Source organism: Ursus americanus, chromosome 21 (assembly GCF_024610735.1).
Source record: "Ursus americanus isolate L20-20 chromosome 21, mUrsAme1.1.p, whole genome shotgun sequence".
In the NCBI taxonomy this organism is placed as follows: Eukaryota; Metazoa; Chordata; class Mammalia; order Carnivora; family Ursidae; genus Ursus; species Ursus americanus.
Window position 1 is genome coordinate 54,023,452 of NC_142147.1, and position 23,965 is coordinate 54,047,416.

At 43.4% G+C, this 23,965-nt stretch overlaps 2 protein-coding genes across 2 annotated transcripts in view; both read left to right on the top strand.

The window, feature by feature from the left end:
* LOC123786897 (KRAB domain-containing protein 5-like) overlaps positions 1 to 16,484 on the top strand; it is a 66,709-nt gene extending 50,225 nt beyond the window's left edge. Inside the window, exon 7 of the mRNA XM_045789231.2 lies at positions 1,889 to 16,484. Coding sequence (XP_045645187.1) covers positions 1,889 to 4,017 — 2,129 coding nt within the window. The 3' untranslated portion in view covers positions 4,018 to 16,484. The remainder of the gene's footprint in view (positions 1 to 1,888) is intronic.
* Positions 4,606 to 23,965, top strand: part of LOC123786904 (uncharacterized) — a 42,467-nt gene continuing 23,107 nt past the window's right edge. Inside the window, 2 exon segments of the mRNA XM_087871143.1 lie at positions 4,606 to 4,726; positions 22,841 to 22,914. Coding sequence (XP_087727269.1) covers positions 22,843 to 22,914 — 72 coding nt within the window. The 5' untranslated portion in view covers positions 4,606 to 4,726; positions 22,841 to 22,842.

Below are 23,965 nucleotides of genomic sequence, written 5' to 3' on the forward strand. Positions count from 1 at the left end.
TATAGTAATCTGTTATCACAGTATATATTTCTGTGGTTATGGGTTGTCTCTCTTTTTTTTTTTCCATTTCTCTTTTTGGATTTTGAGTCTTCTTTTCTTCTTAGGTAATGTCGTTAAAGCATTGCCAGTTTTGTTTGTTTTGTAAAACCTGGCATTGCTTTCAATATGATTGTTTATTTTGGTATCTGTTTATTTCTGATTTCACTTTGAAATATCCTCCTAGTGATTTTCAGCTAAGTTCGTTCTTTTTCTATTTCCCTGTGATGTCCTCTTAAGAAAAAAACAGTAGAGGGGCATCTGGGCAGCTCAGTCAGTGATGTGTCTGCCTTTGGCTCAGATTATGATCCCGAAGGCAGAAGCTTCACTGACTGAGCCACGTAGGCACCTCAGTCGTGCTATTTTTAAAAACATGGAGTTATTTCTTTTAGAGAGAGAAAGACAAAGAGCTCCCAAAGAGGGGGAGGGACAGTGGGAGAGAGAGAATCTCAGATTCCCTCCTGTGCATGGAGCCCAATGTGGGCTCCATCCCTCGACCACGAGATCATGACCTGAGCTGAAATCAAGAGTGAGACCCTTAAGCAACCCAGTGAGTCAGCTGCTTCTGATGGTGTAATTTTTGACACACATTCTATTAACTTGCAAGCTCAAATTGATAGTCTTCCGTATGTTGAAATACCCTTGAATTCCCAGAAGAATTCTCACTTGTTTATATTATAAAATGGTGGAGTGTGCTTTTGATTCAGTTGGCTTTATTTTATTGTTGACTTCACATTGAATCTTTCTCACAGGTGGTCGCTTGTAGCCTTTCCTTGTAGCAGCGGTACTTTGGCTTCAATAACCTGGTAGTGCTGGTGTCACAGAGAGTGTTCTCAGCAGCTCCCTTCTCTTTACTGCTTGGAAATGTTTGAGGAGATGTGAAGTAATTTCTCATTATATATTTGTAAGAAAATTGCAGTGAACTCCTCTGGCAGCAGACTTTTCTTTGTTGAGCATTTTTTCAAATTATTTTTTTCAATCTATGTAGTTGTAGATCAGTGGAGGTTTTTAAAAATGTATATTTGTGATGGAGTCCTGGTTGTTTATATATTTTTGATATTATTTGGTATCTATTTCTCGGCATATAGTTATGTATCATTGCCTTATAATTGTTTTTATTTCTATGCTATCAGTGATACTGTGTCTGCTTTCACGGCTTCCAATTTTTAGTTGGTCTTTTTCATTCTTACTTGATTTACTTATAGGTCTGTCAGTTTTGATTTTTGTTTTTTTTTCTGAAATCGAAATCCTCCCATCATTGCCATTTTCCTATTTTTTCTAAATCCTACATTGTTCATTTCTGTTTCATGTTTGTTTAAATTTCCTTTTTTCCACTGGGCACCAGAATGGCTCAGTCAGTTAATCTTTTGACTTCTGTTCAAGTCATGATCTCAGGATCGTGGGATTGAATCCTGTGTCAGACTCCCTGCTCGGTGGGGAATCTACTTACCCATTCCTTTTGGCCCTCACCTCAATCATGCTCTCCCTTCTCTCTCCCTTCCTACCTCTCTCTCTCAAAGAAGTCTTTAAAAGTAATTCCTTCCTTCCTCTGATTTTGGGCTCATAGTGGTACTTTTCCTGATTATTAGAGGGACTGATTATTAGAGGGAGAGGAGTGGGATTTGTGTTACACAATGACAGTGCTACAGAATTATCTGTTTAGGTATGTGGCCCATGTGTTGTGTGCAAGTTTATGTGTCCATGGAGGAATGAAGTCCTGATGATTCCTTCTCAACCATCTTGCTGACGCTTTCTGATTGATTTTATGGTTGTATGTTAGACGTCATCAGTGTATTTATCTGAAAGTAGGAAGTGGAATGACTTGACTTTTCTATTATTCAATATCTTTCAGTGTTAACTTCACATGGCGCCCTGAGCTTCCTGCCAGAGCCGTGCAAAGAAGCCTCGTTTCAAAATGTGTCAGTCGGTCGTTATAAACATAGTGCCCTTGAGAAGTTACACTTAATGATAGACCGTGATCATGATTGTAAAGGATATGTCCAAATTGAGACTGCCGCCCATAATAAGACTCTCACTGTCCAAGATGGCGAGGGATATAAAACAGTTTGTAAAACCCTCCGTATTAACTCCACTCTTTCTGTAAAGCAGGGTGTTTCTGTAAGCAAGAGCTCCAATAAACTCTTTAAGCCTACATGTACATGGAAAGAGAATGTGGAAAATCTGGAAAGTTACCTAGTCCATGCTGAAAATAATGATTTGAACAGTGTTGAAAAGAGAATTAGATTGACCTTTCAGTCAAATATTTCTACACTTCAGAGGTTCAAAAATGAAGAAACAACTGCTAAGTGGGGTCCACTTGAGAAGTCCCTCACCGAAGAGTCACCCCTACAAACTTACCTGGGCATTTTCAATGGAGACAGAATTGCTCAAGGCAGTGAATGTGAAAAAACATTTGATCAAGGCTCAAATGTTAAAAAACATCTGAGGACTCATTTTCAGGAGAACCATTTTGAACGTATTAAGTGTGGGGACGTCTTTGATCAAAGATCCAACCTTATATATAAGACTGTGCATATAAGAGAGAATCCTCATAAAGGTAACGAATGTGAAAGAGATTTTAACCAGTCCTCCAGTGTGGGTGATCATCAGAGAATTCATGTGGGAATAAATCCATACGGATATCATAAGCCTGGGAACATGTCTGGCAAGTCATCAAGAATACGTATATGTAAGACAGTCCGTAGTGGAGAGAATCCCTATAAATGTAAGGAATGTGGCAAAGTCTTTAGCAATCTATCAGGTCTTATCCGACATCACAGAATTCATACTGGAGAGAGACCTTACGAATGTAAACAGTGTGGCAGAGCCTTTAAGCAGAAATCAGACCTTAACAACCATGAGAGAATTCATACTGGAGAGAAACCTTACAAATGTAAAGAATGTGGCAAAGCCTTTAAGCAGAAATCAAACCTTATCATCCATGAGAGGATTCATACTGGAGAGAAACCTTACAAATGTAAAGAATGTGGCAAAGCTTTCAACAATCTAGGAAGCCTTACACAACATCACAGAATTCATACTGGTGAGAAACCTTACAAATGTAAAGAATGTGGCAAGGCCTTTATGCATAAATCAAGCCTTACTAAACATCACAGAATTCATACTGCAGAGAAACCTTACAAATGTAAAGAATGTCGCAAAGCCTTTACCCATCCATCAAGCCTTATTGGGCATCACAGAATTCATACTGGAGAGAAACCTTACAAATGTACAGACTGTGGCAAGGCCTTTATCTTTAAATCAGCCCTTAGTCAACATCACAGAATTCATACTGGAGAGACACCTTACAAATGTAAAGAATGTGGCAAGGCCTTTAAGCAGAAATCAAACCTTAACAGGCATGAGAGAATTCATACAGGAGAGACACCTTACACATGTAAAGAATGTTGCAAGGCCTTTAAGGAGAAATCAACCCTTAGAAACCATGAGAGAATTCATACTGGAGAGAAACCTTACAAATGTAAAGAATGTGGCAAGGTTTTTAGGGTTAAATCAGTCCTTACTGAACATCACAAAATTCATATTGGAGAGAAATTGTACAAATGTAAAGAATGTGGCAAGGCCTTTATCCTTAAATCAGTCATTAGGCAACATCGCAGAATTCATACTGGAGAGAAACCTTACAAATGTAAAGACTGTGGCAGGGCCTTTTTCCTTAAATCAGCCCTTATTCAACATCACAGAATTCATACTGGAGAGAGACCTTACAAATGTAAAGAATGTGGCAAAGCCTTTAAGAACAAATCAAACCTTAATGAACATCACAGAGTTCATACCAGAGAGAAACCTTACAAATGTAAAGAATGTGGCAACGCCTTTAGTTCATCCTCAAACCTTACTCGCCATTACCAAATTCATCGTGGAGAGAAACCTTACAAATGTAAAGAATGTGGCAAGTCCTTTAACCGGCGCTCAAACCTTACTCAACATCACAAAATTCATAGTGGAGAGAAACCTTAGAAATGTAAAGAATGTCACAAGGCCTTTATATATAAATCAGTCCTTACTAAACATCACAGAATTTATACTGGAGAGATACTTCACAAATGTAAAGAATGTGGCAAAGCCTTTAAGCAGAAATCAGACCTTAATGAACATCACAGAATTCATACCAGAGAGAAACCTTACAAATGTACAGAATGTGGCAAGGCTTTTAAGCAGAAATCATGCCTTACTGTACATCACAGAATTCATAGTGGGGTTCGTCTTACAAATTTGAAGACTGAGAGAATTTGGAAGGATTGTTGATCCCTAACTCCGCATCAGCATCATAGAGTTCATACTGAGGAAAATACTACAAATGACGGACTGTAGCCGTCCTCTAGCTGGAAGTCATAACTTGCTCAAACTCATCCTTAATCATACAGGAAGGAGCAAAACCCTAACATGTCAAGAAAGTAGCCACACCTTTAAGTGGAATTCAATTCTTATTTGGTGTCCAAAAATGTAGGCTTGGTTCAAAATGTACAAACGTAATGAATGAGGAAAGACATTATCTTACAATTTAGAAATCATTATAGAGTTCAGAGAAGAAAAGCAACTTGAAAGATAGGAGTATGTAGAAACGTATTTAATTGAACATCAAATGTCAAATATATGTCACAGAATTCACAGTGGAAAGCAGTACTTCAGTCACTCCAGAGATGGCATCAGAAGGAATAAATACAAGGTTAGTCAGTTAGATAATGTATATGCTGTTCTTCAGAAGATGGAAGGGAGGGATTTTTGCATGGGTGTAATTTCAGTGTGTGTGTGTTTCCATTGACCCTATATGAAGTTTGTGACTTGCGAATATCGGTGTGTTTCTACTCTCACAACTCTTCAGAAAATTCATTTATTCCTGGTGGGTGTGTGAAACTATGTAGGTATTGTTGTTGTGTCAAAGATAAGAGATGCCCTTTTTCCTTAGGTGGGATCCATGCATATCTATTTTCCGTGGAAGATGAAGGACAATAGAATATAAAATATATGAAAAAAATCTAAATGGCTATTCTTTTTGTGGTTCTAGCATTGATAGAGGTCATCATGAAGTCTGTGTTCAGAACATCATTCTCCATTTATCAGAACTAATGAAAATTCTGTCTGTTACAAATTAAATGTTTTACTAATTGGTCTTGAAGAGAAGAGAGATGGCAGTGTAGTAAACTGCTGATGTGTCTTCATCATAGTAATCATTGGTATGGACTGATGTGGTTTAAATGAAGACATTCTTATACATTTCAGAGAATATCTAACTCTTCCATAAAATGAGATACAGTTGTACATCGGCGTTTTTAATGAATTACTGGAATTCTGAAGGTGTTTTAGTATTTAAACTTAAGCTGGAAAGAAGTTAAAATAGACTCCTAGAAGATGTCTTTTTTTGGCCTCATGGTACTCACAAAATGAAAAATGTAGTAGTAGATACAGAAGAGAGAGGGAGGAAATAAGTATACCCTTTTAGAAAATCATCAAATCACAAAGTTAGCAAATGAATAAGAAAGGGTCAAATAATTCTAAACAGCCAGAAAAACCAAAGAATGATAACAGTAAGTTCATACTTGAGTTGTTTCTTGCTTTACATATAAAGGGACTAAGTTCTCCAAGCCAGAGAATGAAATTGCCTGAATGGAAAGAAATACAAGACCCAAAGGTATACAGTTTTCAAGAGACTCACATCAGTTTTTATTTTATTTTATTTTATTTTATTTTATTTTATTTTATTTTATTTTATTTTTATTTTTATTTTTTATTTTATTTTAGAGAGTGTGAGAGAGAGCCCGAGAGGGGACAGGGTCAGAGAGAGAAGCAGACTTCCTGATGAGTGAGGAGCCCGATGTGGGACTCCATCCAGGGACTCCTGGATCATGACCTGAGCCGAAGGCAGACACTTAATCGACTGAGGCACCCAGGCGCCCTCACTTCAGCTGTAAAAACACAGTCAAACTGAAAGTGCAGGTGTGGAAAACGATATTCTATGCAAAGGGAATCCAAAAGAAAGGATAGCCACGCTTCCATCAGTCAACGTAAACTTTAACCAGAGAGAGTAGTAGAACATGGCAAAGGTCATTGTAAAATAAGGGGCTGACTTTGTGCCATGTTTTTAATTGTATGGTGTTTGGCAGAATGTCAAGAAGGATTTTCGCCCGTTTTGGTTTTGGAAGTACAGGATGAGGAGGAGGATGTCACTCGGTGGTACTTACCACTTTTAAAACCAACACCTTTTTCCATAAATCTTGGTGGTGGTAGTCCACTTCCCTCAAAACAACTAGTTACTTTCAGAACCACTTCTCTGTCTTTCTAGGGTTTGGAAAAAAGAGCAGTGGACAGCAACTTGAGAGAGACCTATTACTTTCAGATTCTGACGTGTGTGAAAAAACAGGTGCAGTAAAAATCTTGGCAATTGACTGTACCAAGTAGCCCGTAGTTTCTCAGACATAACTCATGCAGGCTCATAAATGTTCCCACAGTATTCGGTTATCTACCGTCTTGCTATGAAACATTGCATAGTGACGCAGTGGGGGCAGGTGAGGCCACAGGGATTAACGGAGTGCACAGAGTGTGGGGTTTGGGGGAACAGCCACAGGGGAAGAGGACAGAACTTGGGTTAGTTTTCTAGGGCTGCTGGAACAAATTAGGACAATTGGGGGCTAAAGAAGCCCCCAAATTCTGGCTTTCACTTCTGGAAGTTCTTAGGTGGCTGAAGTCACACTGTTGGCAGAGCCACACTTTATCCGTACAATGGAGTCTTTCCTCTTTCTGACTTCTGGGCACTGTCAGCTCTCCTTGATCTTCCTCGGCTGGATCTCTGTCTCTGGCTTCATCAGCACACAGTGTTGTGTGTGTGTCTAAATTCCCTCGTCTCATTAGGACTGCAGTCATTGAATTCGGGTTTACCTGAATCCAGTATGACCTCATTTTAGCTTGACGACATCCTCAAAGATCCTATTGCCCAAGAAGGTTACAGTTACGGGTACTGAGGAAGAAGAGGTGAGCATGTTTATCTGAGGCTTTCTGTGTAACCCACAACAGGGCTGGAAGGCAGTAGGGAGTTAACTGTCACTGAGGGATTAAAGTGCACTACAGGTTTGAAGGTTGGGGGTGGGTGTATGCAGGGATATTACTGATAATGAGGCATATATGTGTTGAGAAAATGAAAGGGTGGAGGAAAAACGGGGAGCAAGGGGAAAATGGGTGATGAATTACTTGGCAAAAGGGAGTCCAGAGGCAAGGGTGGGTAAAAGGCAGACAAAGCTTATTGCCTAGGAATGGTGAAAGAACCATCGGGGTGTAAGGGGGATAGTTGGTTGTGAATGGAGGCCTGGGGGTGCCCAGTACTCTGAGCAGAGATGAATGGTGGGGGAAAAAGTTGATGCCTGGGGAACATAATGGACACAGAGTTTAATGTGGGTGGAGGGGATGTTCACAGCTGGGAGAGGGTGGGCATCAATAGGCTTAAGGGCCCATGGGAAAAAAGGAGCGTGGGGTTGAGCATAATGGGTGTGGGGCCATGAGGAAACTAAGGACTCCTGGTAAATGATGGCTGAGATACTGAGGGCAGTGGATATAAAAGGCACAATAAATGGTCTGAAGTTATTAGAATGATGGGGTGGAGGGGAGATAAATGACCACGGAGGAGGAGGAAAGAATGGAATATTCCAGGACAATGGATTTTGGACTAAGGGCTCTAGAATTAGATGAAGAGGGGTTTACTGGTGTAAAAGTCTAAAATGCACAATATGAATGTGGAAGAGCGTGAGGAAGCCTAGAGGGGTCATTGCAGGCAGAGTGCTAAGGTTCATGGATATCGACAGGTGTGGAGATTCAGGTCACCATGTGGCGTAGAGGCAGAGGGCGAGGACGGGTAGAGCTCTGGGTGATGGAGTTCCAGGAGGTCACTCATTCATTCATTCTCACTAATTCCCTGATTTGCATTTGATTCACAATTCACTGCTGTTTGTAATTTCAGTTCATGAGGCAATAACCACACTTACATAAATTACTCAGTAAGCTTTTCAATGGAATATACAGGTAAAAGTGTGAGTCAACAATGAGAGTTGATGTTTTCTCTCTCTGGGGGTACTATGGAGAAGCTGTGACCATGGAGAGGGTACGTATCAACAGGGAGTAGCAGATGAACGCTGTCAACAGTCTCAAGAATCCTTGAGGTAGATTCCCTGCTAGAGGCTACAAAGAAGGTCCAATCCCTCATGAAACCTTGATTCTGACCTTGTTGGACCCTAAACAGAAAACCCAGCCAAGCCCACTGGAATTCAGGCATATAAAGAGTAGAATGTTCTTTTTTAGCTCCTAAATGTATGAAAATTGGTTACGGTAGTGAGAGAAAACGTCTACAAATATGCATAACTTGAACCGTAAAATAAAAATGAGAGAATACAAACTTGGAAAATATTTAAATAAAATAAAAATCCCCCTTAGTTGTCCCCAGTAGTGATCGCTTGATCTTTAGACCTAACAGCTGGTCAGTTTGAGGTGTACCCTCCTCCTCCTGCAATTTCAGAGTACATGTGAAATTCCATTTGGAATTGTCTAACACACAGGCACTAAAATACTCTGGTGTTGCTTCAGTGTCCGTAAATACTGTCACATACTTCCTCTGAATTGAATTCTTTTCCTCAACCAATGCTATATGATGGCAGTGTTTTCCTGTTAGTACAAATGGATTTACTGCATTCCCAAAACATCATTTCCCGTGGTAATTGTCAATACAAAACCCTTGGAGAAAAACCCCTTGTTCTTGCACATATCTAGTTAAATGCATCTGTCTCCTGCTAGGACCCACATCATGAAATGTCGATGTTTGATTTGTACACAGGTGACTTAACTGCGTGGTTCTGGGACACAAGATTTTTGCTCCTTCATGATTTTTTTTTTTTTTTTAAATTAAGAATGTTTATTTGAGAGAGAGCAGGATCAGGTGGGAGGGCCGGAGAGGGAAGGAGAAGCAGACTTGCTGATGAGCTAGGAGCCAGAAGTGGGTCTCAAAGCCAGGACCACAGCATCCAGACCTGAGCCTAAGACAGAGGTCTACCAAGTGAGCCGCCCCGGCACCCTGTGACTGTGTTCTTACAGTGAGGGGACAATTGTTCACCTGGCCTTGCAAATCAAACACCAAAAACAAAGGAACAAACGTAATGTCCTACCAACTGTGTTTCTACTGTTAAGGAAATTACAGGGAAGCCGATAAGACTCCCGTGACTCTACTGTCTCTGTAGCGTCTGCAAGCAGCCCACATGTTCATTCAGTCAATGCACTGGAATGGAGGAAAAGGAACTCTAACAGCTCCAGTCAACTAGGCCTTCCAGAAAGAAGGCAGCTGCTTCAGGTGCAGCCCATCAGATACTGGCCTGGCTTTCCTTCCGTAGTGTGTCTGTGAACACCTCACTGCAACCTCCCCCACGTGGAGCATGCCTAACCATTTGAAGAGACAATTCACTGGTCGAAGTAAGTCTTGAACATTTGAAGGTACATCCGTTCGTCTGTTTCCACCACACAGGACCACGTTTCATCTTGAGCACTTTCTCCTGTGGCCTAAACATCGAGCCCATGTTCTAAGAGGGCGGAAGACTCAATGTTATAGGTTTCCCTGTCCCGCTCCGCCCACTTTTGCCCATGCGCACGACACACCACTACGACTCTCTGCTCAGAGTCCCCAGCCTTCTCCCTTCTTGATGACCGCTCACCGCGCATGGGCAGGAGTGTTTACACCGAGTGCTGCCCATGAACACGAAGATCTTGTGACACAGCCCCTTTCAGGGCCACAGTCGGCCGTCTTGTACTCCTCCCTTTACCACCTCAGGTCTCCCGAGGACCGCCTCCGGTGGCGTCTCAACCAAGCCCAGACATCTGTGTTCCCAGTTCGGACAAACTGGGGCCAGAGGCTGTGGACAGAGCAGTCCTCCCACTGAGCGACGTTTTTATCGCACCCAGATTTTTGGATGGCCTCTCCGGTTTCTGCCTTTCTTGGTACCCAAACTTCGCACATGCGCAGAAGGAGAACGCAGGTGAGCCCTTCATGGTCCTGAGTCAGGCACCTGTCACGATGCAGAGGACAGCAGACTGGTAGGGATCAGGGACTGGATGTCCACCATTGCTGTGGAATATGAACTCGTAAGGCGCCCATGAGTCCCATCTCTGCAGCGGACCTTTTGAGGTCCCCGCGTTCCTGTTCCAGACATTGGGCCCTAATATTGTGGGCACAGAGCTCGGCTACTCCAGAATTCCCACTGGGAATAGTCCCTCTGGTAAACGCAGCTGCCAGAGCCTCAGACAGATTTGTCAGTTCAGATTCTGAGGAAAATGACCTCAGACCACAGAATTGCCTTCCACGGTCCACTGCCAATCCCTGATCCTCCCTCCACAGAACAGTCTAGAGAACAGAGTTCGTTCTCTGGGTGGCCCGAGTTGGCCTTCCCACAGTCCTGAGGTTCAGACTCAGATCAAGGAGAATAAAATACTTAGAACTTCATTTTCAGTTTTGCCTTTCTAGTTAAAACAGCGCTTCCAAGAGAACGCAGAGCACCCCACCTTCCATTCTTGGGATATGCCCTGATAGTCCACACATGAAAATTCACCAAATACATACATGCAGATGATGGATGCATCAGATTTCCCTCAGAGTCTCTCACCCACTCTTCTCACTCCCAGTCTGCTCTCTCTGTATGAGCCGTCACATCCAACATTACTTTCAAGGTGACTGATGATGAAGAAGAAAGAAGGGAATTCTACTCCCACGGTGGCTCGTCCAGCACAGATCCTCCTGGAAAAATATGAACATAAGGTACCCAATTCCCAGGGCTTCCAAGAGATTAGCTTGTATCATGTATGTCAGATTCACAGCACGGTGTCCTGCGCCCAGGGCCGCCTCCTATACTTGGTGCCTGTAGTAGGTGCTCAATAAAGAGTCCGTTGATGCATGAGCACATACCATTTCTCCCAAACAGCCGTGCACAGACACCACTGCCTCATCTAGCCTTCCAGGATCAGCAGAAAGTATCTTTATTGGAACTGTTAGTAGTGTTCACTGTGCATGGCAGTATGTGTGGTGACACACGATGGTTTGGTCTGAGGGACTCGGTGTGCTCTGCTTTCTCTAGCTCAGTGCTACTGGAAATGCAGTCTTTGGACCAGGATCTCAATGGTTGTTAGAAATATAAACTAGGGGTGGCTGGGTGGCTCAATTGCTAAATTGTCTGCCTCTGGCACAGGTCATGATCTCAGGGTCCTGGGAGAAGCCCCTGTCTGAGTCCATGCTCTGGGGAGTCTGCTTCTCCCCCTTCTGCTGCCCCTACCCCCACTCGTGCTCTCTCACTCTCAGATAAAATAAAATCTTTTACAAAATAAAAACAAATTCATGGGTCTCATCCAGACTTAGGGATTCATGATATCTGAGTATAGAGACCCAGAATCGGTTTTTAGTGGAAATCCCAGGTGATTTGTATATACAGGAAATGTTCACAAACACTGTTTAGAAAAGTCACCCTCAGCTAGGGCTTCCCATTGGAATCCCCTGTGTAGATTTTAGATCTACCATCTCCAGGGTCCCATCCCCAAGGATTCTGGCACTTTTAGCATCAGTTACGTATTGATGAAGGGGCCCAACTTACTCTACTGTGAGCCCAGGGCAAACAGTGAAGCTCCCAGGTACCGTTCTGAGAATGGGTCCGAGAGTGATCAGTGGGGAAGCCTCGATGGGTAGGGCTGGTCTGCATAAGATTTGATAGGGGAAGGTCAGTCTACCCCACATTCCTGATGTTGTACGAGACTGTTTCTGTCTCCAGGAGATAAGTGCACTTAAAAATCAAGAAGGAATAAATCCCATTGGGGCCTCACCTGAGAATCTCCCTGTGTGTACAGATTTTCACATGACTCCACTAGCAATGGAACAGCAATCATTCACATAGACCCTCGGTGGCCATGGGGAGGCTTTTGGATTTCACCGTGACTGCCCTGGAAGACATTAGAACAAAAGGTCAGTCCTTGAGGTTGTAGGAGTATGTGAAGAATGAGACAGGAGCTGTCCCTCGGTGACCACCAGAGAATTAAAGATGGGCTTTTAGAACCATTTCATTCAGCAGAGCTTCCCAAACCCCATTTTACGCTTCAGTTTTGTCCTTTGATCTTTGGCCTACACCTGTGTTGTCTGCTTCTGTCATCTGCCACTACCTGGGTGTGTGGCTCCTGTCTCCTTTGTTTTCATGTGTCCGGGGCGCTTTCCTGTTCTGAAAAAGATGACGAGATGCACACTAGAGATGGCAAGATCTGTTGATAATAAAAACATGACTGTTGCTAGGGATTCTTCTATTTGAAATCCAGTACCATGCTTGGTAGATAGTACAGTAGAGTAGTTTATAGAATATTATTTCTCTAGATGCTATTTTTCTTTTTTTTTTTAAAGATTTTATTTATTTTTGTCAGAGATCACAAAAGGGGAGAGGCAAACATAGCAGGCAGGGGGAGAAGCAGACTCCCTTCTGGGCAAGGAGCCCGACTTGGGACTTGATCCCAGGACCCTGGGATCATGACCTGAGTCGAAGGCAGATGCTTAACGGACTGAACCACTGAGGCATCCGTAGATGCTGTTTCTTGATGGATGCTTTAAAATACTTACGAAGCTTTTTCAATATTCAGCTCCTTAAGTCTACTTGCCAGTACTAGTGAATCAGAAATAAGGATCAGATATCCGATTTTAAGATGGGAGCAACAATACCTTACACCCTTCGGTTTCTAGAATTATCACTAAAGTGGAGGTTACAAATACCCTCAGGGAAGGGGAAAGTTAAAGGCAGGATGAACCATGAATACTTCCTTCCTTACCCCAACAAACGCCTGATTACTTCCTTGAAATGATGTCGTTTGTTACGCTCTAGAATTTTAAGACGTTGAACATACAGTCATTATATGATCCTTGCTTGCTCTTGCTAAAAGTTAAAAAGTAATAAAGGATTGCTAAAAATTAAAAAGTAATAAGAGAATATCTGTAACACAGTACAGAACAAAATGGAATCTTCCCGGTCCAGGACTAATTAAGAACCTGTATTTGCAAAGTCCAGGATCTCCACGAAACAGCGGTGACAGCCTTTGTTTTCTGGTGGCATCTGGCAGAGAGATCCTGAGCCAAGTTAACAAAGTTAATATCAGTTGTACTGAGACACATTGATACCAGTGTCCTGAAGCACATGGAAGGACTCATCACTGCTGCCATATTGTTTAGGGGGGAAAAAGAGGGCAATCATGGGAGACAGGATTCTGGGTGAAAGGCTCATGAAGCACAGGATTTCATGATAAAAACAGCAATGAAGTCATTGAAATATATAGTCCTTTACTCCCTCGTATCAGATTCTGGGTTTTTTAAAATTGTGAGCACCAGCCTTGAAGAGATGAAAGGAAGAGTCAACTCAGAATGTGATCCCTCGAATCTGTCCTGGGAAGGGAGGAGATCCCAGAGGCAGGCCAGACCTGCACACAGCCTCTGAAGGGGATGGATCTGGATTGGGCTGGGGAGGAGCTGGCTGTGGGTTCTCGTCTCCCTGCCTCTGGGGTACTTCGAGCTCTGTCTTTCCTAGGTCCTTCCAAAGAAGATCAACACAGAGTTCATAGTATTTTCATCAACGTAGTTTCTTTCCATTCTGTTTCCTAAAAGAAAAGAAAAAGCAACTTCAACAGAATTTTCTGGGACAATTGTATTAGAAAGCCTTTCTTAAGAAGAACGTGAACTAAATGCTACAACTACTGCTACTAAAAACTCTTTGGTCCATGGATGAGCCATCAGGGGTGACGCCAGAACTTACACCACAACACAGGGAACTGCCCCAACTGAAGCAAAGTCCACTGTCTACCTCTGTTCTTCCTCACACTGACTCCACAATCCTGAATTCAACCATGTACCCAGAGGCTCTGACTAAGAATTCCTGGATGATTCGGATCATGACTCTTCATCTGTTTTTCTGATGAGCAATTGCCATGGAAAAAAAGCAGTGTCTATCTGTTTGCATCTCTAGCCTTGTTCAGTGTTCTTTAGCACAGTCAGAGGAACCCAGGGGGACTCCCACCTGGCTCCCCCGAAGGAGATTCCTTCTACGGAGGGAGGAGAGGGCCCTGGATGACTAATGCCTCTTTCTCTAAGATGGAAGGAGATTCAGATTCTTGTGCTAGTCTAAACCCAGTCTACACAGGACATCCGCAAGGGTTAAAAGAGTCCCTGGTCCTGGAGAGTGTGCCCAAGTAAGATTGACCAGATGCCCCCATAGGGATTCAGGTACCAGGAAGGTGAGACTTAGGCTGGGCCATCAGGTAGAGCATGGATCTTTCCTGATGGAGCCTTATCCTCAAATGCAGGATATGTGTGTGCTGTTTCCTGTCCCTGAGCAGGGCCCCCTGAAGTAAGATGCCTCTACTCCAGTGAGTAAGGTTACAGCTAGCTGTGCTTGTGGTCATGACTGTAGGTGTTTCAGTGGGTCTTAGCCTTGCACTGTGAATGGATCTTCTTCCCTCCTGAGTTTGCAGTAACACAGGACCTAGTGTGGTAAGTTTTCATCACTATTCCTGTCACTACTTAGAGATTCTGCAGTTAGTGTGAGGGGCACCAGCTTCTTGAAGGAGCAACAAACTTGTTAACCATGTTTGTGGAGCCATCTTCACAACCCACACCCAAGTACATGTTTGGCCAACGTAATATCTGATACTGAAATACACATTCAAATGTTTTTTGAACATCTCATTCCTTCAGGAGACAATGTTACACTGCTGGTTAGATTCTGACCTTATCTCCTGGGACCATATATGCATCAAAATTATATGGATAATCATATAGTATTATAATAGGACTCATCGTATGTCTATGGTTTATTATTTATTGGTGGCATAGCTTCTCTGTCATACAGTTTTAGCTACAATTGACTGGCTTGTCATTGTACATAACCCTCTGTGAGGCATGAATATATACACGGTTGACATGGAGAAAAACAGTTCATTTTTCGCATGAGATGAGAAACGTTTGGAATTCCTCCAGGATACACGGAAGAGCCTGAATGCACAGTGATTGTCACTCAAGAGAATAAAGGGGCTGGCATTTGGGAAGCACGCATTGCTTTAGGCTACATTGTTCACTTCCCCCACACAGTCGAATGGAAAAGAACAATTCCAGTGATGGCAGAGAGGGTCTAAAAAGTCCCAAAGGTGCTCCCGAGGAGAAGAGTGCTTGGGGTCGTAGCTGTGATCTCAGGATTTAGGTGAGATATTGTGTCTAGGAGAGGGTTGGCCCCTAGGCTTGTGCACCCAGAGAGTAACAACCATAATGAGCCCTAAACACAAAACATCTGTGGCACGTCTGAATTCTGTACAGAGTAAGTCTGGTGTTCCTCACTGCGTATATCAGAACAGGATCTGAAGCCTATAATGTTTGTGAAGTATTCTTCTTGTCTCGTACCTACGTAGGGACTGTGATATTTACCAGCTCATGTGGAATCTGGCACAGGATGCTGGCGGGGCCGATGGAATGTGGGATAGGAGCTTCATGCTTCGCCCACCTGGAGTCCTAGGACTGACGGTAATGGCCTAGAAGACACTCAAGGGGCCACAGTTGCCAACGGAAACACCTCTGGACTCTCAGTCAAACTAGAAGGAAGTCTCTATCCAAAACCATGGTGAAAATGTTTCAAGCCAACAGCTGCCAAGGTGTCTGGGATTCTGCTTAGAAATAACGAGCAACAGGTGACCACAATCAGATGACTGAGAAAAAGCTCTCACACTCATGCTGGTTCCATTGGTGTAAAGGGGGAAAAAAATGACGACATAAGATATACAATCCTGCAAGTTTCCACTGAAAATCCGGACCACATTACTATTGTAAAAGTGGTGCAGGCTTAGTCCATTCCTCTGTGACTCTCTGATATTTATTTGGATTTCTTTTTTCATTACCCAGATTGCCATTTTGTTTTATACCTTTAAAGATTTCTTTTTCCCAAAATGTATATTCAAACAGTTTTCCCCCTATTCATTGTATTTCTAGGATTTCTATCTACTACGCGGTCTCTGATTTCGAGTTAAGTGTTAAGTTCAAGTTAAAGACATTACCCATTCTTTACATTTGTTTGTCGTCTCTCCAGTATGTATTCTCTAATGTGTGGTAACGTGGTGGCTCTAGTTAATGATTGTGTCACGGTCTCTACATTTGTAGGGTTTCTCCCCTGCATGCGTTGTCTTCTGTCAAGGAAGGCTTAAAATCCAGCTGAAAGTTTACTATATTCCTTACATTTTTAAGGCTTCTCCCAGTGTGCATGCACAGGTGTTTACTTAGGTAGTCGATCTGTTTAAAGCCTTTGCCATATTGTCTGCATTTCTTTGGTTTCTCCCTGTGTATGTATACTCTGATGTCAGGGAAGGTCTGAGCAATAGGGAAAGGTTTTGCAAATTCTTTACATTGGCTTTTTTCTTTGTCTTTTTTATAGATTTTATGCATTTATTTGACATAGCACAAGCAGTGGGAGCAGCAGAGGGAGAGGGAGAAGCAGGCTCCCTGCTGAGCTGGTAGGCCGACCCGGGGCTCGATCCCAGGACCCCGGGATCGAGACCTGAGCTGAAGGCAGACGCTTAACCCATTGAGCCACCCAAGTGCCCCGACATATACTTTTTTCATCCTTGTAATTATGTGCCTTTTCATCTTTGTCATTGTTTGCTTACCTTACTTATTTGAAAATGATATGTTGTAATGAGGCAGTATTCTTGATAGGGTTTGAAACCTTCAAAATACCAATTAAAATAGAAACCCATTTAGTTTTGTCCATTTGAGAACTATGGTTGTCCAACTCATCTTTGATAAAAGTTCCTTTGGAAACATCAGTGAATCCAGTAATGGCCACTGAAGTTCTAAATTACTTCTGTGTAAGTCAGTCCATTCATGTTCAAATGCCCATGAGGAGGAAAAGTCTTTTTCAAACATAAGTGTCTCTTCCATTTGGCTGAATAGAGGAGTAGTATCCATAAGCAGATTAAGTCCATATAAGATCCAGTCCATCTCAGGGTGCCTGGGTGGCTCAGTCATTAAGCATCTGCCTTCAGCTCAGGGTGTGATCCCAGGGTCCTGGGATCGGGCCCCACATCGGGCTCCATGCTTCGCTGGGAGCCTGCTTCTTCCTCTCCCACTCCCCCTGCTTGTGTTCCCTCTTTCCTGGCTCTCTCTCTCTCTGTCAAATAAGTAAAATCCTTCAAGAAAAAAAATATCCAGTCCATCTCTTCCTGTTGGATTTGCAGTTGACCCCCAGTGGGAGTGCAGGAGAGCTGCTCCCACCAAAACCCTCTGATTCCATTTGAGTGAGTGTCCCGTGACTAATTTTCACAATTGGAAAGGAAAATTTGCTTTGTTCAGGAGGCTGGCCAATGGGGAACGTGGTAGATTCGTGTCCCAGGGCAATCTACAAAGTCACAGACGGAGCAGGAAGTGTTGAAGGAGGAGGCACACAGAAGTGGTGAGCATTACCATGCAGGGCAAGCAGTGCTACAGCACTTTTTCATTCCCACTATGATCTCAAAGAGACTCACTGCACTCAGGGAAGGCCGTGTTGTAGCACGGTGTAGCTTGATCTTCTAGGAACATCGGGTTCCTGGTTTCCCTAGCATCAGGTGTCTGTTGAAATCTCAAGGAAGCTACAATTAGTTGAGCTATAAGCTAGAGGGCACCTGTCAGTTCAAAGTATGTAGCCATTCCAGCGCTGGGAACAGTTATAGTCTGAGAAAGTCTGTATTTGGAGGATAATGTACAGATACCATTAATGCGGCGTTTCTTGAGCCTTTACTCTGTGCACACATGTAGGATCCATGGTGTTGTGCTGGGACCTCAGGAACATATAGGTTAGTTAATACTCCTAATATGTTAGGACTTGGTATTCAGTGTCTCATATTTTCTCTGAGAATGTAAATGTTGGGCCCTGCCTTTCTGTTTCTTTTTCCTTCTTAACATTGATCGTATAAAATAGATATATATCGATTGGAAAATTATACAAAAGCATGAACTGAAACAGAAGAGGAAGTTCTCATTGTTGACTAAAAATCAAATTGGCATGAGTTAAACAGGAAAATCAAATTTAAACTGAACATGTAGACACTCCACACAGATGGGAAAGTTGCGAAGACCAGCAATGTAAGGTATGTGTCTTTGAAGAGGAGAGAAGGAGGAAATAGAACAAGGTGGAAGTCTGGGAACTCCAAGGGAAGTGCAATTCACAGGAAGAAGGAAAAGAGGAAATACTTGGTAAACAAAAATTCTCTGGGCCACTCAAAAACAATAGGCTATAGAGAACTTTCTTCAAAGAGGCCTAACCAGGTTCCTCCCTGTTTCTCAAACCTAGTTTATATCATAATGTAGTTACCCAAGGGGATAGCTCTCATCCTACGGCAGGTTCTCTCTCTCAATTCTTTTTAGGTAGTGAGGGGAATGGAAAAGACTTTTCCTGAATCTGCTGGATTTTTATTGGTTTTTAAATCAAAATAATCTTCCTGCCAGTCACCCATCATGGAGGAACCTGAGCTTGGCCCACACAAAATGGAGGATAATCTGTTGATTTCAATAAACCACACACAGAAAAAAAAGTAGTGTATGAAATCTAAAAAAAAAAAAAAAAAAAGTTATCAAAGTGAAGATTAGAATGTTTGCTGCTATCAACTGAGAGTGAAGGAAATGTTGAGATGTTGGTCAAAGGGTGATTGAGTCAGTAAATGGAATCCTGACTAAAATGCAGTCAGGAGATTTCAGCAGGGGGAGCTCTCAGGCCTTATCACTCATTGTCAACAGGAAGGGAAGGTCTTGACCTTACACAAGCGTGACCTTGGAAGTGGATTATAGTCTACAATTCCAGCCAGAGGAAGAGATGGTTTTCTTATCGCACGCAGGCTACAGCCTCACCAGTGAAAACCCACCATCCTTGAAAGTACCATTTTACTACAAAGAACTTTTATTTGTAACAGACTTCTCAACTTAGCCCGTCTCCTCAAAAAAGCATGCCCCTTGTTTGTTCCCGGGAATTGCCTATGGTTTTGCCATAGCTTGTGCCTACACACAATCTTTTCTTAGTTTCTGGGGTACAGCGTAGTGATTCCACAATCCCATACATCAGCGGGTGCTCATCAGGAGAGGTGCACTCCTTAATTCCCCTCTGCTATTTAAGCCTTCCCCCCACTCACCTTCCCTCTGGGAACCATCAGGTTGTTCTCTCTGGTTAAGCCTCTGTTTCTTGATTGGGCTCTCTGCCTCCCTACACTGTCACTTAATGAGTGCTTAAATTCCTGGTGGAGGGGTGGATTATGGTCACCCTAAAGGGTCTTCTCATTGTTCTCCTGATTTTTCATTATAATAGTATTCTACTTGTGTTCTCTCTTTTGCTTTGTTCCCTCCTATTGTTGAGGTATATGCAAGCAGTTCCTGTCTCTTTCACCCAGCCAAGGAGACGATGCTTACTACTCATTTCATCCCAGTATTCCCTCTGGACTCTACAGGAATAGCCTTTTGTAATACTTACATGTAGGGACAGATAGTGACAAATTTGGGTCCACGTGTCGGGACATGTCTACAACCCCTGTCCCCAAAGAAGTTACAGAAGATGAATCCTTCAGCTTTCAACAACTGTAAAGATTGAAGGATTAAAAATTGTTCGTTGATGAAATGATAGAAAGAGAAAAATGTTCCCCTTTAACCCAGAAGCCTGACTTATAGCCTGCATAGCTTTGATAAGGATCAAATACGTGCTGGTTGGTACATTCCTAGAGGGTCTCATGACTGCCTGTACATCTCACCCATAGTTAATATCAACCTGAATGATAAGCACCAGAGAAATATTGTAGTAGTAGTTTTATGAGTAGAAATTGAAAAAAACATTTATGATCAGGGCGCCTTTGTGACTCAGTGGGTTGAGCCTCTGACTCTTGATTTCTGCTCAGGTAATGATCTCAGGGTCCTTGGATCTACTCCCCCCCCCCTTTGGCCTGTGCTCAGAATGGAGTCAGCTTGTCCCTCTTCTCTGCTTCGCACCCCCCAGCTATCTCTGTCTCTCAAAGAAATAAATAAGATTTTTAAAGGAAAAAAACATTTATGATCTAATACTCTCTACATGAACCCTCTCTCTTGAGCACTCAGTGTATAACCACCAGCTTCATAGCCAAAATGAAGCTCTTTCTGCCCTGGGGTCCTGTACTGTAGTACTTGGATAAACGTACTAAGTAGCACCATCAAACATCTCAAGAATCCTTTCCGGGTGGTTGTACTCATCAATCCCACAGCAGTTTGTTACTGAAAAACCCAAGTTTGGCTGCCAGTCGCATGAAAAGCCAAGACACAGGCATGAGTCTTGATTGGAAAGGAATAAGAGGTGTATTCAGGAGGCCAGCCACTTGGGAAGAAGGTGGAGTCTTGTCCAAAAACCAACTCTAATGTTTCTGCCCGGCCCAACGATTTTTAAAGGACCTCAAGGGCAGTTAAACAGTACAAAGGGGGGCACAGGAATCTGTACCACTATTTGAGGGCAGACTCCCCGCGGCTCCCTGTACACATGAAGGAGGTACTGGGCAGGGTATGATGGTGCCCAGGGCGAGCTTGTGCAGGACACTTCAGCCGCAAGGCCTGCTAAGGAACAAATGCGTGATCTATAAATATACAAAAGGACGATGTGATTCATGACTGACCCAGGCTAAAGGTGCTTGCTACATATGAAGCCTACTAAGTTGGCTGGAAGGGCATTGGCAGGACTTCAGACTAACCTTGAAAATGGTGCTCTAGGTTTATGCTGTTACTGCAAATGGAAGGATCTCATTCTTTGTGAGGCTGATGATACACCATCAATAAGTGAGACGGGGAAACTCTATCCGGAAGAGCACAAATGACTCAGAATCTAACTCTGGACCACACAGGCTTGCCTGCCTGGTGTGGCAAACCATTGTTGGACATTGCAAAACACATTTGCTCTCCTTTCTCCTGTGCATATCCTTGCCCCTTTCTGAAATGCTAAATCCCCAACCCCTTCTTAAGTCACAGTGGCCTGTAGGCATCAGTCGCCTGTCTTTGAGCCCCATGTCTCTGAGGCTCCCCGTAGGTAAGACATCACTTTCTTTTTCCCTTGTGAATCTGTCTTATGTCCACTTACATATTAGAGTGGCCAAGGAATTGAGAATGGAGGAAGAAAAACATGTTCCTCTTCTTCACATTCTGCTGTCAAAACCTGACCTCCGTGCTTCGGAGCCAAAATAGAACGTGAAGCTGGAGCTGGGATCAAGAGGAAGGACAGGTTAATTACTTCGCCAGCAAGAGAGGCTGCAGTGGGTCAGGGCCTTCAAAACTGCAAGCCCCCCAGAGGCAGGGGTGGGGTATTTGTCGGGAAATCCTTACAAGATCTAGCCGGTTCCACCAGGAAATGTGTCTGTGCCTCCAGCTGTGTCCATCACCTTTTCAGGGTGGGACCCGGTGGTTGAAAGGAAAGGCTAAGAAGGGAAGAGAGGAAGGTTGGAGAAGAGAGGGAAAAGGATCTCTACTTTAATACCAAGGCTTGCTGATGTTTTAATGTAGCCATTTTGATTTTTGTTCAGCTTTCTGTGTTTACGTGGTTTCAGTTCAGTCACGAGAACAACTGTAGGAAGACGGCTTCATTTTTTGCAGAGAGAAACGACTCTATTTTCTAGAATGGGTAAAATAAAGGTTCACACCAAATTTCAGGGAGCATGTTGAGGAATTAGAATGCTCGTGTATTGCCGATGGGAGTGAACAACGTACATTCCCTTTGGAAAAAGTCTGTGGCAGTTAGTTATGAAAGTAAACATTTACCTACTGACGGAGCACATGTTGTCACCCCAGCATCTCGTTAGCATAAGGATTCTTATTGGCTGGTATTTTAAAGAAAGAGCAGACGGGGGCCTGGGTGGGTCAGTCGGTTAAGTACTTGTCTTTGGCTCAGTCATGGTCCTGGGATCAAACCCCGTGGTGGGTTCCATGCTCAGTGGGGAGTCTGCTTCTCCCTCTCCCTCTGCTACTCTCCTTCTCTGAGCCTCTTCTCTCACTGTCTCTCTCTCAAATAAATAAATAAAAATCTTTTTAAAAAAGAAGAAGAAGAAACAGCAGACCAAGAAAGAGCTCTGAAACCTGGCTGGGTATTTTTTTTAGCAGACATTTGCATCTCTAAGGGAAAGCTCCATTTGTAAGGGTGGCTCCCTCTGTGTAGCAAAAAGAGGGAGAAAGAGACCGTGATCCATGGACAAGGCATGGATTAAATGGGAATAACAACGACAGCCCTGATGAGTGCTTTTTGCCTGGTCACCTCGCCAAATGCTTCCCAGTAGGTTCAAGGAGGGATCAAATCCCGTGTCCCCCACCCTAGAGTCTGTCAGTCGGTGAGGGGGGAAACAACTGTGGTGTTTTCATTAAATGCTCTGGGCAATTCTAGGTGAAGCCAGGGTTAAGCAGGCTTAACCAGGAATAGAAGACAGCTGAGTTCAGGCTTGGCTCAAGGAGAGGTAACACGGGCACTGCCACGGGAATCTGGAAGCATCAGGTCCATGCAGCACACGTTTCTTCTTTCTACTCTAGCAGAAGTTGTGTGTGTCTGTGTTGGGGGAGACCCCTGAACCAGGGAAGGAAAGACTCCAAGATTGGTCTCCAAGGAAGAATTCATTGTTTCTGAATAGCTTCTGACACAAAGGGATAAGAAATTGAGCCTTTTTGTGCATTTGAAAGTCCTCCCTGCAGGCAAGATATTTATGGGTGAAGACACCTTGTTGGGGGCTTTAAAGGCATTTTCTTCTGCTGCAGCTATGATTTCTCCTGGAATCCTTCTGAGCAAGAAGTCCGGAGGACGCGCTGAAGAAGAAATGGCCAGTTCTCAGGTAAGCCTTGCGTGCGAGTTCCGAGGCCCTGTCGTCTTTTTCTGGAGAAATTCCTCACATTTAGAAATTGTTAATATTGATTTTTTCCTAGTTCTGATGTTTCTGCTCTATGTTTACACCCAGGTTTTAAACCTTTTCAGACATGATACTCAAATTCGATCTTTAGAACCCTTCTCCCCTATCAGCCAGAGCCTTCTATCCCTTCTCTCCAACCGGGCTTAGAGTCGGCCATCAACAGTTGTCACTTTGAATGAAAGACCTGCCTGCCAGTATTGCAAATAGTCCCTTGGTGACAGATGCTTGGGAAGGTGTTGAGTTAAAGATTCCTATTGCTGAAGGGGACTGGTCCTGGGATATCAGTGATGGAAAATGGTCTTATTTAGGCCCCATCTAGGTGTCTTATCAGCTCTGTGTAGACCGGGAGTAAGAAAAGCACAGATAAACAGCGAATATGATACGATATCCCTAATCACTTGGAATATTCTCTGAAAAAAGGGGGGGGGTTCATATCCTTTAGAATGTATCTAAAATATACTAGGTATTACAGACCGGGAAAGTACATGTGATTGAAGTTTGTATAAATCGACTGTATTCTCATAATATAATTGACATGCTGGTTTACTGTTTAGGGGCTACAAGAATGTGGTCCGTAAATGGGGTGTCTCTTGAGTGGATGGGGATTTTGGGTGATGAGCAGGCATGGGCCATTGGCAGGGGAAGTGAGAGAATTCAGGCGAGGCAGAACAAAGGAGCCAGGAGCTCCTCGAATGCCTTGTGCTTGGAGGTAGTGGGTGTGGCGTAGTTTTAAAGGAGAAGATGGGACAGTCTGGGGACAGATGGAATCTTCCCTTTTGGGAACTGAACCTGGTTGTAAGTAGCCCATTGGTTGGTTAGGGCCTTCGGCTCTTTGGGGGTGGTTCGTTCCTGTACCTGTCTGCATTCAGGCAGATAGTCATCGACCCTTCCCCCATTCCAGCACTCAAGCCAGTTTGCCTGAAAGGAGGCCTCTAGAAGGAACACGCTGGTGCAGGGTTTTTGTCTGGTGTAGCAG